This window comes from Pipistrellus hanaki (assembly GCF_964339955.1).
Source record: "Pipistrellus hanaki genome assembly, chromosome: 5".
NCBI classification, from domain to species: Eukaryota; Metazoa; Chordata; class Mammalia; order Chiroptera; family Vespertilionidae; genus Pipistrellus; species Pipistrellus hanaki.
In genome coordinates this window covers 76,197,605-76,213,307 of record NC_140507.1, presented here as the reverse complement: position 1 = coordinate 76,213,307, position 15,703 = coordinate 76,197,605, and the positions used below count along the sequence as shown (strand labels likewise).

At 57.4% G+C, this 15,703-nt stretch overlaps 1 protein-coding gene across 4 annotated transcripts in view; it reads right to left on the bottom strand.

The window, feature by feature from the left end:
- PDE4A (phosphodiesterase 4A) overlaps positions 1-15,168 on the bottom strand; it is a 39,848-nt gene extending 24,680 nt beyond the window's left edge. For 2 of the 4 annotated variants that reach the window (XM_084885667.1, XM_084885665.1), the window contains exon 1: positions 7,621-7,984. Coding sequence is in view for 2 of the 4 variants with exons in the window: in XM_084885665.1 (XP_084741791.1) it covers positions 7,621-7,853 (233 nt within the window). In the remaining 2 variants the exon portion in view is untranslated. Of the gene's footprint in view, positions 1-7,620; positions 7,985-14,643 lie in introns of those variants that run through there. The other 2 variants (XM_084885666.1, XM_084885668.1) reach the window with 2 other exon arrangements.
- Positions 15,169-15,703: the final 535 nt, after the last annotated feature.

Sequence of the window (15,703 nt, the reverse complement as noted above, 5' to 3'; positions counted from 1 at the left end):
CTACCTAATATCAAACTATACTACAAGGCTATAGTAATTAAAACAGCATGGTACTGGCATAAAAACAGACACACAGGTCAATGGAACAGAACAGATAGCCAAGAAGTAAACTGTCTATACGGTGAGTTAATCTGTGACAAAGGAGGCAAGAATACACAATGGAGTAACATGCCTGGAGAGAGCGTGGAAGCTCCATGTGCCTCTACCCATACCTGTACATCTCTTCTCTCTGGCTGCTCCTGAGTTGTACTGTTTATAATAAACCAGTAACCTGCCCGGTCAGTGTAGTTCAATGGTTGAGTGTTAACCCATGAACTAAGAGGTCACCGTTCAATTCCCAGTCAGGCACATCAGCTGCCTCTGACGAAGCTTTGAGCTTGATTCCCAGCAGGGGTGTGCAGGAGGCAGCCTGTCAATGTTTCTCTCTCCCTCTCCCTCTCTCTAAAAATCAATAAAAGCATTTTAAAAAACCCAGTGACCTATAGACCAATGGAATGGATTAGAGAGCCCAGAAATAAACCCTCACATATATAGTCAAATTATTATTATTTTAAAAAATGTATTTTTTATTTATTTATTTATTTTAAAATTATTTTATTGATTTTTTACAGAGAGGAAGGGAAAGGGATAGAGAGCCAGAAACGTCGACGAGAGAGAAACATCGACCAGCTGCCTCCTGCACACCCCCTACTGGGGATGTGCTCGCAACCAAGGCACATGCCCTTGACAGGAATCGAACTTGGGACCTTTCAGTCCGAAGACCAATGCTCTATCCTCTGAGCCAAAATGGTTTTGGCAATAATCAAATTATTTTTGACAAACATGCCAAGACCATTTATTGGGAAAAAGATCGTCTTTTTAAGAAACAATGCTGGGGAAACTAGTTATCCCATACAAAAGAACGAAGTTGGATCCTTACCTCACACCATATACAAAAATGAACTTGAAATATATCAAAGGCTTAAACATAAGATCTAAAATTATAAAACTCTTAGAAGCTCCATGACATTGGATTTGGCAGTAATTTCTTGGATATGACACTAAAAGCAAAGGCAACAAAATAAAAATAAATTGAACTTTATCAACATTAAAAATTTTTATGCCTCAAAGAACACAATTCAGAGAGTGAAAAGGGAATCCACAGAATGTGAGAAAAGTTTTGCAAATCACATATCTAATCAGCGGTTAATACCTAGAATATAAAAGAACTAAAACTCAACAACAATAAAAAACAAACAAGCCATTAAAAAGTGGATAAAGGACTTAACTAAACAATTCTCCAAAGAAAATATACAGATGGACAAATACGCACATGAGAAGATACTCAACACCATTCGTCATTAGGGAAATGCAAATCAAGCACAGTGAGATACAACTGCACACTCATTGGGATGGCTATTATTAAGAAAGGAAAAATAGTAAGTGTTGGTGATGACGTGGAGAGATTGGAGTCCTTGTGCATTGCTGCTGGGAATGTAAAATGGTATAGCCACGGTGGAAAATGGTTTGGCCGCTCCTCAAAAATGTAAGCATAGAATTACTATGTAATCCAGCAATTCTACTTCTAAGTATGTACACCCCAAAGAATTGAAAGCAAGGACTCAAACAGTTTTTTGTATAACAATGTTCATAGCAGCATTGTTCACAAGAGCTAAAAAAATGGAAGCAACTCATGTACATCAATGGGTGAATGGATAAAGTACATCAATTGGATGAACCTTAAAAACATTATGCTAAATGAAATAAGCCAAATACAAAAAGACAAACAGACCAATAGACTTGCTTAGAGAGCCCAGAAATAAACCCTCACATATATGGTCAAATGATTTTTGACAAGTGTGCCAAGACAAGTCAACAAATGATGTAATTTGTTGTGTAATTGTGCAATTCTACCCAGATGAGGGCCCTGAAGGAGTCAGATTTACAGAGACAGCAGTTAGAATAGTGAGTGCCAGGCCTGGAGGAGGGAAAGGGGAGTTAGTGTTGCATAGGGACAGGGTTTCAGTTTGGGATGAAAAAGTTCTGGGGTTGGATGGTGGTGATGGCTGCATAACAATGTGAGGGAACTTAATGATACTGCATTGCACACTCAAAAATTGTTAAAATGGGCCCAGACGGTTGGCTCAGTGGTTGAGCATTGACCCAGGAACCAAAGTAACTGGATCAATCTCCCACCTGGATTGTGGGCCCAATCCCTAGTGGGGGGTGTGCAGGAGGTAGCTGATCGATGATGTTTCTCTCTCATCAATGTTTTGATCTCTCTATCACTCTCCCTTCCACTCTCTAAAAATCAATAAAAACATATATTTTAAATGGTTAAAATGTGAAATTTTGTTATTTATATTTTATCACAATTTAAAAATTTTCAATCCCAAAACACCAATCTGGCTGAAACCGGTTTGGCTCAGTGGATAGTGTGTCAGCCTGCGGACTGAAAGGTCCCAGGTTCGATTCCGGTCAAGGGCATGTACCTTGGTTGTGGGCACTTCCCCAGTAGGGGGTGTGCAGGTGGCAGCTGATTGATGTTTCTCTCTCATTGATGTTTCTAGCTCTCTATCCCTCTCCCTTCCTCTCTGTAAAAAATCAATAAAATATATTTTAAAACAGCAACAACACACCAACCTGAAAGAATATATGTACCCCTATGTTTATAGCAGCATTATTTACAATAGCCAAGACCCAGAAACAGCCCAGGTCCCATCAGCTGATAAGTGAATACAAAAGCTGTGGAACATTTACACAATGGAATACTACGCGGCTATAAAAAAAGAAGGATCTCTTACCCTTTGTGACAGCATGGATGGGCCTGAAGAATATTCTGCTAAGCGAATAAACCAGTCAGAGAAAGACAAATACCATATGATCTCACTTATGTGTGGAATCTAATGAACAAAAATAACTGACAAACAAAAAGGAACCAGAAGCATGGATACCTGGGGCAGACTGGCTGGTGCCCGCGGGAAGCAGTGTGGGGTGACTGACTGGATAAAGAAGGTGAAGGGATTAGCTAAAGAACGTATATACATATCCCACGGACATGGACAATAGGTTGGTGAAGGCTAAGGGGGGTGATGGAGGTGGGCAAAGAGGAGAAAAAGGGGGACACCCGCGATAATGCTAACATTAAAAAATTTTAATATAAATCTAATATATAAAAGCCTAAGCAACTGTTACCACCAAACAACCAAACAACCGGTTGACCAGTGCTATGATGCTCACTGACCAACAGGGGGTGACACTCCATGCAGGAGCTGCCCCCTGGTGGTCAGTGTGCTCCCACAGCCAAACTCCTACAGTCTTCTCCCCTCCCTCCTCTGCCTGCCAGCCCCTCCCCACATAGGCCAGGCCGAGGGACCTCACCCTTGCACTAATTTGTGCACTGGGCCTCCAGTAAATAAATAAAAAAAACCCAAAATTTGCAAAACAACATAATGCAGATGTGTATAAAAAGGGTTAATTTAGTATATGTTCATCTTTAAAAAAATACACACACACACACACACATTCTTTCTTAAGATGGAATTACCTAATCTTGAGCTGGAGCCTCTGGGGATAATGCCCACTTATTGAGCGCCTGCTGTGTGCTGGGTCCCAGGTTAAATCCTCTGAGGTGTAGAGTAAAAATAATAAGACCCTGAGTGCTTGCTGTGGCATCGAGTGCCTTATAGACATGAACCCAGTATGTCTCCTACCAACTCCGTGATGTGGAGTCTGTGTACATCCTGGTTCGATGAAAAGACGGGCGAGGGATTGGTAGCCTCATTACCTGAGAATCACGTCCTGTCTCCCAAGGCCCAGCCTGGATTTTCTGGCTCTGCTGAGCGCCACTGAGAAAGGGGCGGAGCATATCTATGCAGAGGACCCCTGCGCTAACCCCGGGAACTGAAGCGCTCTTTAGGGAAGGTGAGACCCCAGCCCCAGAGGGCAACCGACCAGCATCTCCGGTAGATACCGCGGCCCCAGGGGACTCAGCTCACTGCAAGCAGGAGCCCAGAGGCAGGATGGGAAGATGCTCCCGGGGGCCCCACTGTTTGTGCTTCCAGGAGCGATGTCCCCGAGGCGGCAGAAGGGCACGCAGGAGAACATTAGGCCTGTTCCACTGCAGCCTGAGAATGAGGGGGTCTCAGCTACCCCCCAGCCTTGGACCCCCAGGCTGTGGGGAGTCAGGATGACCCAAGAATCAGGCTAGAGGCTGCACTGGGAATGTCCCAATGGGACCCAAAGCCACACTCTTGTCAAGGACAGCCAACAGGCCCTGACGTCACAGCCACATGCCCAGGCGCTCCATCAGAAGGGAAATGAGCTGCCCAAGGCTCCCCCGGGGACAGGCTGACCGCGTGGCGGCATTCTCGGGCGAAGTTGCTACCTGCTTCCACCCCTCCGGGGCCTCTAGTCCCGTCCCCCGGGGCTTTTGAACATTAAATTGGGCCTCTGGAGGGCTGTGCCGGCCCCGGGGGGGCAGATCCAAGCTTCAGAAAGTTCTGCAGGAGCCACTGGGAAATAAACACGCTGGGGTGAGGGGACGGATGTGGCAATGAGAGGGGGAGATATCCCAGTTGGTGAAAATCATAACAACAATGAAAGTAGCCAGCTGCTCTGGAATGCCATATGCTCCAGCATTGTGCTTTGCCTGGACACGCACTCATCCCCATTTTCTGGAGAGAGAGAGAGAGAAACTGAGACACAGAGAGGATGAATAATGTGGCTAGTGACAGAGCAAGGATGCGCACCCGGGGAGCCAGGCTCAAAGCTAGAAAGCACGCTAAATCACTGGGTGTCTGTCTCCCCCCGCCCCTCCTCCAGGCAGCCTGGCAGCTCCCCAGGCTCTGCCCCACTCCAACGGACTCCGTCGCAGGAGGTGCCAGGCAGCCTTTATGGAAAGGCCTGGCATTTGCTTTGTGAAGGTCACGTGGAGGTTAAGGGCGGGTGCCGGTGTGTATCTGCCAGGCAGGCGCGTGGTGCTAGAGACACAGCTGCTAGTGGGGTTAAGTGTAGGAGGAGGGTCTGTGCGTGTGTGAGTCAGAGGGGGTGTCAGAGGCATCCGTGTGCATGCGGTTGTCCGTGTGGATTTACACATCTGTGTGAGTGGGGTCTGGGTGTTGACGGCGCCTGTGTGGGTCTGTGTGTCTCCGAGACCTGAGGGTTTGGGAGGGTGCACCTGTGCAGAGACTGTCCCTGCCTCCTGAGGGGTGTGCGGTGTGCTCCTGTGTGTGGCCACGGGCAGGTGGGAAGCGGGCCTGGGTATGTGTTACAGTGAGAGTGTGTTCCTGCAAGCAGTGTGGTCTTATACATGGCTCCGCAGGCCAGGGTTTCTGTGGTCTGCGTGTCACCGTGGCCGTGGGTCAACCCCGACTGCCCTGTGTGTGGGCATGCTGTTTATGTCATGTATGGCTGTGTATGTGGAGTGTATGTGTCCTTGTTGGGGAGCATGAGTGTGTCCAGCTATCTGAAGGGGTAGCTGGAGGGGAGCAGGAACCTTGCTGGAGTACCCCAAGAATTCTGAGGATTTAAAAGCTGCTCCTCTGCCCCTGTCCGCTGGATTCTCACTCCCCTCCGGGAGTTCCAGCAGGAAGCCCCGCCCACACCCACCCCAGCCTGGCTTTCCGCCTGGCAGCCCCAGCAAGGAGGGAGGAAGGGTAAGGCCTGAGGGACCTGGCTGGAGGCCGGCGGCCTGGGAGTGGAGCCCAGGTGACGCTGGACACTTTTACTTGCTGCCAGGCGAGTGCCAAAAGTCCAGGGTTAGGGGCACAAAGAGGGTGAGGGATCCCATCCGGAGTGGGCAGAAAGGGGGCAGGACCCAGCACCTATTTTCAGAGCCACCGCTTGCAGGGAGCCCTCAGAAGCACCCAGACGTTTAGAAACGGGGGAAGGAAGGGGGGGAGCTCCAGGCAGACGCTGAAAACCGCCCTGGAGACTCCCCCAGGCAGACGGGGCACCCCACCTTCGCATCCAGAGCCCTCTGGTGGGACAGGAGGGCACGGCCTCGGGCCACCCACCTGAGGGATCTGCCTGGAGAGCGCCAGCAGGTGTCCTCGTCACTGAAGGAGAAGTGGAGCGGGGACTCGGGGCTCACCAAGGGCAGCGCCAGGGCAGGGCGCCGGGGCCTGCCGGGCGGCGGGCTGCCGAGCAGCGCCGGGGAGCCCAGCGCCCTCCGGCTCCGGGCGCGCATGGGGCCGGGGGCGCGCGCCGCGGGGCAGCGAATGCTGCTCTCCAGGCCCGCGGGGCCCGGGGCCGCTGGCACCGCCTTCACACCCGCCCTCCGGGTGCCCTCCCAGGCCATGGGCGTCCGGGTGTCCTCCGTCCGCAGCGCCCGGGGCTGGGCTCGGCGCCTGCCTCCTCCGCTGAGCCCGGCGCAGCTCTGCGCACCCTTCCCGCGGCCTCCTCCCCCCGGGCCTGGGCGGGAGGGGGCGGGTTGCCCGGAGCTCGGGTTTACCAGGCTCCGGGCCCACCGCCCCCCACCCCGCCCCGGCCTCCGGCCCCCGGCCCCGCCCTCACCCCCTCCCCATCCTGACGTCGAGCTGCGCCTCTGGAAGGCTCCCTCCGGGCGCCCGGCGCTCCCGGAGGGACAAGACGCCCTCCCGCCGGCGACCAAAGCGGGGGTGGGGGTGGGGGGTGGCGGAGGCCGGGGAGCTGGAGCTGGGGGGTCAGAACTGAGACAGAGAGACAGAGAGCCGAAACCGGCTTAGCTCAGTGGATAGAGCGTCGCCTGCGGACTAAAGGTCCCAGGTTCGATTCCGGCCAGGGGCATGTACCTTGGTTGCAGGCACGTCCCCAGTGGGGGGTGTGCAGGAGGCAGCTGATCGATGATTCTCTCTCATCGGTGTTTCTAACTCTCTATCCCTCTCTCTTCCTCTCTGTAAAAAATCAATAAAATATATTAGAGAGAGAGAGAGAGAGAGAGAGAGAGAGAGAGAGAGAGAGAAGGGGAGACAGAGACGCTGAGAGAAACCAGAGAGAGGAACTGATCCCCTGCCCCTACTCCCGCCCCGGCCCCACAAGGGGCCCCCAAAGGCCCCGGCCCCCCTCCTCCTCCCCTTCCCGCGCTGCCCCATCTCCCCCGCTGGGTCCGCTCCGGCCCCCGCCATGCCCTCTCCCGGTCTGTGTCTCCGGACTCTGGTTCTCAACAAGCGCCTGAGGCGAGTGAGGATAGAGGAAAAGCCCAGCTCCGGCCGGTGCCCACCTTCGGGCTGCCAGGATACAGGGGCACCGGGGAAGCCGGACGGAATGGGGCCGCCAGTGTGCCCGCCCCTACAGCCCCCCCCCCCCCCGGGGTCCAGCCTGGGCGGGAATTCAGTTCGCCCTCCGCGCCCGGTGCGCGCGCTGGCCCATTGCACAGGCCGGTAGACTGAGGCCACGGAGCGGACCGAGCGTCCCCGGATCGATCACCCGGGGCGGCAGGTCGGTCCCCCCAAAGCCTGGCCGCCGCAGACTCAAGTCTGCACAGGAACTGGGAAGGACGGTAGCGTTTATTGAGCGCCTACTGCATGCCCTATCAGCCGTCTCCTATCAGCCGATTTCGATCGCTGCCTCTGACGACGGAAGAGGAAGAATGAGGCTGAGCAGAGGCAGCCGCGAACTCAGACACCGACCGGGGACGCGAGCCCGCCCGGGCGCACTTACCCGGGCCCCGCCGGGCGGCCGCCGTCCTGGGAGCCGCGGAGCAGCCGGAGGCGCCGGCGGGACGTCGGGGAGGCGCCGGCGAAGAAGACGGGCGAGGAGGGCGGCGAGCGCGGCCAGCGGGGCGCGCGCCGGGCCCGGGGCTCCGGCAGGAACGCCTCGTCCTCGGCCGCCGCCGCCGGGAAGGCCGCCAGCCGCAGCTCCGGGATGCGGCCCAGGCGGCGCGGCCGGGCCATGGCCGCGGGGACGCGGGCGGCCGGGCCTCGGTGGGCGCTGGGGAGCGGCGCCGCCCGTCCCGCCGGGTGGCCCACGCAGGCCGGCCGCCCAGCCCCGGGGCCCACCCCGCCCGGCCGCCTTGGCCCTTCCGGCTTCCCGCTGGGGCCGCCCCCGGGGCGGGGCGGGCCTGGGCCGCCCGCAGGGCTGCAGCGGGGACACCCCACAGACCTCAGGGCCCCCGCCGGCGCCCGCGGGCTCTCAGTTGTCCTCACCATCTCGAAGCATCTCTACAGACACCTGGCACGCCCCCGACGTCTCTGGGGTGCTCTCACAATCTCCTGTGGCATTGAGAGACCCCACAGGCTTCAGGGGCGTCCCCAGCGTTCCTCAGCCACCTCCACAATTCCAGAGAGTGCCCCCAATATCCCTGAGATGCCCCCACACAACTCAAAAATACCTCCCAACCCCTGGGTTCCGAGAGGGCCCCCACAGACCCCAGAGGACACTTCCAAAGCCACCCAGAGGCCCCCTAGGAGTGTCCTCATTGTTAATGAGACATCCTCACAAACCTCAGGGGCACCCCACGAATCCAGGATGCACCTACAAATGACAGTGGTGCTTTGAGAACCCGAGAAACCCCTTCACCTAGATCCTAGGACCACTGCTGCAGTCCCCTGATGTCCCCCGCACCCTCTAAACACTCCCGCCATCTTTGAATCATGCAGAGACCCCCAGAATACCACTGGGGGTCTCTAGTCACTAGCCATCCCCACAGACAGGGCATGCGGGCCTTGGAAGCCCAGGTCCCTCCAGGCCCCAGGGATGCCTCCACAGTCTCTCAGAGGTCCCCCAGCCCCTGAGTGGCTCCAAATGCAGAGACCCTGCCCCCCCCATAATCTCAGGAGTCGCCTTTAGATTCAGGGGGTGGTGCTCCTATAACATGGATGCCACAATAATCCTGGGGTGCCCCCAAAACCCAGAGGTACAGCTAGATTCCTCCACAACTCCTGAGACAGTTCTACAACCCTAGCTATACTCCCAGCATCAAGCAGCACCATAACCCTGGGTAACCCACCAGAATACCTCCCTTCATTCATGGCATCCTTAGGAGATCGGAGTGTGCTCACAGCCCCAAGACACTCCTTAGAATTTCTAGGCACCCCTTAGGATTGGGGCCCCCACAGCTCATTAGGTGGCCCCAGAACCCAGCCTCCCCTCAGTGCTGACTCCCGCGCAGGCCCAGTAGTACACAGGCAGAGGGACTTTCTCCCACCACCACCCCAGGTGGCTCTGCATGCCCAGCCACTCGACTCTGCGGGGCTCGGTACCCTCTTACACAGACGAGGGAACTGAGGGTCAGAGAGGCAACACCCTTGGTCAGGCAACTGGTTACAATCCTGGCGCTTACTCCAATGTGTTTGTGGCTTTTAGGGGTTGGGAAAGCTTGTTTTAAATTAAAAAAAAAAAAAAAAAGTGTGCAAATCTCTATCTTAGGCTACCACCTCTGCAAATTCCTTTCTACCTGTTGATCCCACTGTCATGGGGCCTAGAGTCGGATGGCCCAGGCTGAAGTCTGGCCCCTGGCACTTAGTCATTTGACCTTGGGACAGTCACTTCATTTCACTAAGCCTCAGTTTTCCCAGATGTAAAATGGGAATAATACTACACATCTCATGGGTGGACAAGTAAAAGGTTCTAGGCATAGTAAATACTCACTAAATGTTAGTTACAATTATTATTATTATTTGACAAAACATTTATGGCCCTAGCTGGTTTGGTTCAGTGGTTAGAGCTTCGCCTGTGGTCTGAAGGGTCCCAGGTTCGATTCCAGTCAAGGGCATGTACCTTGGCTGCGGGCACATCCCCAGTAGGAGGTGCTCTCTCTCATCGATGTTTCTAACTGGGAATGCATGGTTTCCCATGGGCCCTATTGACATTTGGTGCCTGTTAATCTTTTGTCCTGGGGGAGGAGGGGCAGTCCTGTGTGCTTATACGGTAGTAGAAGCAGAATCCTTGGTCTCTACCTACTAGATAACAAAAGCACCCGATCAAATAAATAAAATGTCTCCAGCCATTGCCACAGGCCCTCTGCGGGGACAGACTGCTTCTCGCTCTTGGTCCAAATACAGACAAAACTAGGAAAGACATTCACGTTGACCTGCCCTTAGACTCCCCTGAGTTGTTTTTGCTGAACCCGCACATCAGACTTATGGGATAGATTCCTTACAGGCCCATTTTAGAGATGGGAAAACCAAGGCCCAGAGAGGGGAAGTGACTTGGCCAGGGTCACCCGGCTCGGAAGGAACAGACCTGGGTTGTAAATTCAGTTGTCTGGCTCCAGGAACTGGAATTTTAGCTACTAGGTCCTTCACAGTTCACTTCCCTTCCAGCCCGGGAGCTTTGTCCCTTCCTAGGAAGTCAGATGTAAACAGCCAACCTTGACCGGGCTCACAAGGCCCTGACACAAGCTGCCCCATCACCTCTCTGCCCCATATCCCTTCACTCACCCCTGCCTCACTCTGCCCTGGCCTCACTTGCCTCCCTGTTTTGCTTCCAACATATCAGACACATTCCTACCTCATTCTGTACTGGCTGTTCCCTCTGCTTATCACCCTCACCCTTCAGACACCCACATGCCACCCCCCTCTCACTTCATTTAGGTCTCTGCTCAAATGTCACCTTCTCAGAAAGGCCTTCCCTGTCCCCAGGGCCCCTCTTTTCTTCATGTCCCCTGTGTCACCATCTGGAATGATCATTATCCCTTTGTTTGCTGTGTCTTCCTCACCCACTAGTCTGAGAACTGCAGCCACAGACTGCACCTGTCTCGTACATCTTATGTCACAGCCTGAAGATCCTCAATCAATAACAGCCCCGTGACAGATGAGGATACGGAGGCTTCGATGGTTGAGTCCTTTCCCAAGGTCACACAACAAGTCAAGGGCAAAGGCTGGGTTGGAACGTTTACTGGAGAATGAAAACAGTGGGTCCAGATGCCCCCCAAACTCTGTCCTCACCCCGCCAGTCTGTGGCTCCTGCAGACCCAAAGCCCTGGTTTCTGCAACTCAGAGGGGCTTGCAGTCACCCTGTGACAGGGCCTGGGCTTGTGGTGTGGGGGACTCCCCCTTTCTCTTTGCTGAAGTCATTTTAAGGAAGTGCAGTTCTCAAAACACCAGCTCTGGGTAGCCCAGACCTGAGGTCAGCCATCTCAGCCTTAACACAGCAGATCTAACTCGGCCGGTTTGCTGATGAGAAAACGGAGGCCCAGAGAGGCCTGATCTCTGGCCCCTGGTCACACAGAGCAAAAGGGCAGGGGCACAATCTGAATCTCACCCACTGGTCTGGAGCCCAGGAGACCTGGTTCTTAATCCCAATCCCGCCCCTCCTGGCTGTGTGACCTAGGGCGAGCCACTTCGTCTCTGTTTCCTCGGCAGGAATGGAAAGACGAAGATGCTGGGAGTTAAAACCCAAGATGGTGTTAGGAGGCCCTGACGTGGATGTGGACCAGCAGGCGGAGGCCAGGCCGGAGCTCCGCGTTCTCAACTTTTCCGCCAAGTTCCTCTCTCCCCGCCAGGCGGCGCTGTCCAGCGTGCTGGGTAGAGGATGGGGATGGCGGCCCGGTCCCAACCCACCCCGGGAAGGAGCAGACCTCATGGGTAGCCTGCGGTCGGCCGGCATGGCGCCCGCATTCCGAGGAGCTCAATAATCATGAAATAATAATACGGGGGCGCCGCGGCAGTGGCGACTTTGTTCCTTCAGGGACAAGCCCGAGAGGCAGGTCCGGACTCTTGAGAGCACTCTTAGCAATGCCTGTGCCTCTTCCGTCGTCCAGCAGGGGGCGCGCGGAGACATGTGCGCCCTGCGCACATCCAGGGACCTGGGAGCGCCAGAAGCAAGGGGCGGCGAGGACCCCGATGGGTACAGAGACCACCCGCCAGAGAGAGACCCCGGTCGGGCTGCCTCCACCCCCTCCTGGGGCCAGGCAGCGACCCCCTCGGAGGGGAATGTCCCAAAATGGGGCAGTCGATACCGTCGGCTCCACTCTCAATGAAGGCAAGCTACCCCCTCCCCCCGCCCCCAACCACCAGAGTCCTTCTCTTCCTCCAGCTCCATCCGCCTCTTGACAGATCGTGGCGGTGCCGTGACTCAGCCCCGCAGGGCGCCAGGAGCACAGTCTCCTACATCCCCAGGTCCGGAGGGGGCTGTGGGGTGTGGATGCCATCTCGGACGGGGGCAGGGCCCTCTCTCTGGGGGTTCCTAGGACTGAAGTCTGGAAGGCTCTTTGGACCTCCTTTTTGGTGGCTGCATGAACTCCAAAAAGGTGGGAAGTGGTGGAACCCCGTGTGTGCACCGGTAAATCCCCCGTCTGGAGAACTGGACTGGCAGAGGCGCTTTCTAAAAGAGCGAGGTTCCCACTGGAGGCCGCTCAGTTCCCCCTTCCTCCCTCTGCCTGGCACCAGTGCCCTCCCTCCTGCCACAGCCCCTGGAGGCTGCACAGGCCACAGTGAAACAGAAACCCCAGGCTCTGAGGGATGTGGTTGGGGTTCCTGTTTTTTCTTCCCAGCCTGGAGAAGCAGGTTCTATGCAGGCCCCACCTCCATTCCAGAATCCAGGTCCCTGAGTAATTAGCTCCTGAGCACTCACTACCTTAAGTCCTTCACACGCATCTCCGATCTCACAGCACTCTCAAAGCGACCCCCAAAGGGCAGTGATGACAACAGTCCCACTTTACAAACGGGGAAATGGAGGCGCAGAGAGGGCGAGGCCTTGTGCCAGGACACACAGGCCGTCAGACAGGCCCTGTATTGGCATCTCAGCTTTACCATTTCCTGGTTGTGTGAGCTTGGGCAAAAAGCAGGGTCTTTGCCACTCTACGCCTCAGTTTCCCCATCTGTCCGACAGGAATGCCTCAAAAGGCACCGGGGATGAGGACTTGTGAAAAATTCCCTCCCATGGAGCCCGCCCGAGACAGATGCCACTAAGATGATGATGATTAGCACTTAGCCATGGTCCCTCGTGCCCCGAGAGTCAATACCCCAGTGACCAGGCTAGCGGGAGTCCTAGCGGGGGCTGGGGGGACTTAAAAGGGGTTAGGGTCCAGTTCCTCCTTCTGCACCCCACCCCCTCCCTGATCTCTCAGGACAGTGACCGCTGGCGTGCTGCCTTTGGTCTTGGCATTTCCTGTTGATTCCAGTTTTGTTTTCCTCCAGCTCCTCTCCAATTCCCTTTGGGAAGCAGCAGGCTGTGTGTGAGGAGCCTGTGACGATCGCTTCCTGGGAAAAGGTTCTATGGCTGGATGTGTCCCAAACGGAGGTGGGCGGAGGAGGCCCTGGGGGCTGCGGTGCCTGCTAGAGGTCCCCAGAGCTAGAACAGTAGGGCAAGAGCCTACACGGACCTCCTTCGGGAATTCCTGGAGAGAGGCTAAAATGTCTTAGCGATGTTCCAAACAAAGGGGTACTCATGGGGGTGGGGCAAGCAAACCACGGTGCCAGCTGTCAGTCACGCATGTCACCAGAGCACGCACCGTCAGACCTCAAGCGCCACCAGAACACTGGCCGGTGAGAGGACAGCACACCGGGCATTCAGGAGCACTCCGAGAGGCAGAGCACTGACTCCCACACAGGGCACATGGGCAGCAGAGGGCAGGTCGTGACATCTCAATCTCGGCGTCTCAGGGAGAACAGACAGTCCTGCTGACACAATCACATCGTCCACCGTCACTGCATCCCAGGAACATGCACGGCCACAATCCCTGTCCCAGGAGCACACACACTCACCATCATGGCCACTGCGAGGGGGGCAGGCACACTCACAGCCTCCCAACAGCACGGTCAGTGACACAATCACCGCCACACCCTGGGAGCACAGACAGCCACACGGTCACGCTGTTCCGGCAGCACAATCACTGCCCCAGAAGCACACAGTCGCAAAGTCACTGTCCTGGGAGGACACGCAGCCCCATGTTACAATCATAGGACCTCAGAAGCCCTACCCAGCCCAGGCAGCCACAGCTGGGCACACCCCAACAGCTGGAGCAACGTCAGGCCAGGGAGAGGATACAGCCGAGACAGCCCAGCACCCCCCCTCACTACACTGTCACTGGGGGAGGCAAGGGTTCCTTCACCCTGTGCTGAGACTGAGCACCCCCTACGCCCATCTTCCTCCTCTGCACAGCCGCTGAACCTGACTCTCTCCCGCCCTGAGAAGGGGGCTCCCTCTAGCACACAGCCCCCAACACAGTGCTCCCCAAAGAGGCCCTCTCTGGGTTTCTTCCTCCATCTGCTGCAGAGTGAGTCCACAAACACCCCCTTTCCACATTGTCCTCCACCCCCTCCAAGAACCCTGAGAGCCCCTTGGCCTGGAAGAAACATTGGTCCTAGCAGGTACCCCCTACCCCCACCAAAGAGCGCCCTTAGGACATCCCCAAACACAGTTAATCTAGCTTTCAGTACAGCGCTTCCAGGAAAGTCCCTTGAAGTGGTGCCCAGCCTAACCACTGTCCTGCACCGCCACCAGTTAGGGATACAGACCCCTAAAGCTGCAGCCCTCAACCCAGACCCTGTGATTATCACCCCACGCAGCATGGCCCCCCTGAGTCAACCCGAGGATGGGCTTCAGTAACCCTCGGATGGATAGAGGGCACCACCAGGGGCCGGATCCCAGCTACTCCCGCTGCAGAACTCTCCTATCCCTACCCCCGCCAGTCACACGGACCCCCGGCCGCACCACAGCGCCCCCTGCGGCCAGCGGGGCGCGTTGCAGCGTTCCCGCGCGCCTATCCGCTCCGCGCGCGTCCATCGCGGAGAGTCTTACCGCCGGCAGCCGCCTCCGCCCCCGCCGCCGCCGCCCGTGCCGTGGAAGGACGAGGGCCAGGACATGCGGGACGTGCGCAAGCCGGGCCGGTCGCCGGTGTCCACGGCGTCGGCGCGCTCCATGGGTCGGTGTGGCGGCCGCTCCGGCTCCGCGCGCTCGGCGCTGTCCGAGTAGCCGCGCTGCTGGATACGGATCGGGGTTCGCGGCTGCCGCCACAGGTGCTGGGGAGGCGGCTTCAGGGTGGCCTGACCCTCCCGGGGCCCGGGCAGAGACAGAGACAGGCTCCTCTCCGAGGAGGCGGCCGGGGGCTCCATGTCGCCGGCCCCCCACCTGCACTCCGGGGGGCCCCGGCCTCTTCTCCACGCTGCACCCTACTCAGCCGCGTGAGCGCCGGAGCCCCCAGGGCCCCGAGGGTGCGCCCGGCCTCGGCCGGGCCATGGCGCCCCGGGGATAGACCCGGGGGCGCGAAGGGCCGATGCCCCCGGGCCGGGCGCCAAAGCTGCCAGCCTGTGCTCGGCGCTCCGTTCCGTGCCGGGCAGCGCTCTCCGCGCTGGGCGCCGGGTTCGGCGCCAGCTCCGGTTCCCCGCCCCGTCCCGCCCCTCCCCGCTCCCCGCCCGCCGTGGTTGTCAGCGCCGCCCCCCTCCTCCTCGGTCCCGACCAGTGGGGGGCGGTCCCCCGAGGAGGGGGGCCCTTCCCGCCCACGCGGAGCCCAGCTCCGGGCTGGGAGGGGGCGCGGGAGCGCGGTTCTCTCCGGAGCGCCCGGCCTCGCAGCGGCGCGCCCCGGCAGGAAGGAGTTAAACGGTTAATCCGATCGGGAGGACGAGGACGGCCGAGCCGGAGCGGGTGCGTCAGTCCGTCCGTCCATCTTGGCGGGGCGGAGCCCGGCGCCGGCGTGTCCTCGCCGCTACCCCTGGCCGGGGGCCCGAACGAGCGGGAAGGGGCGCCGGTGCCACAGACGCGGTCCCCGCGGCGGGCGGGCGGCGGCGCGGTGCGGGGGACCTCATGACGGCGGGTCGGAGACGGTGACTGTGTGTGCCCGGAGCGGGATGGGCAGGCAGTG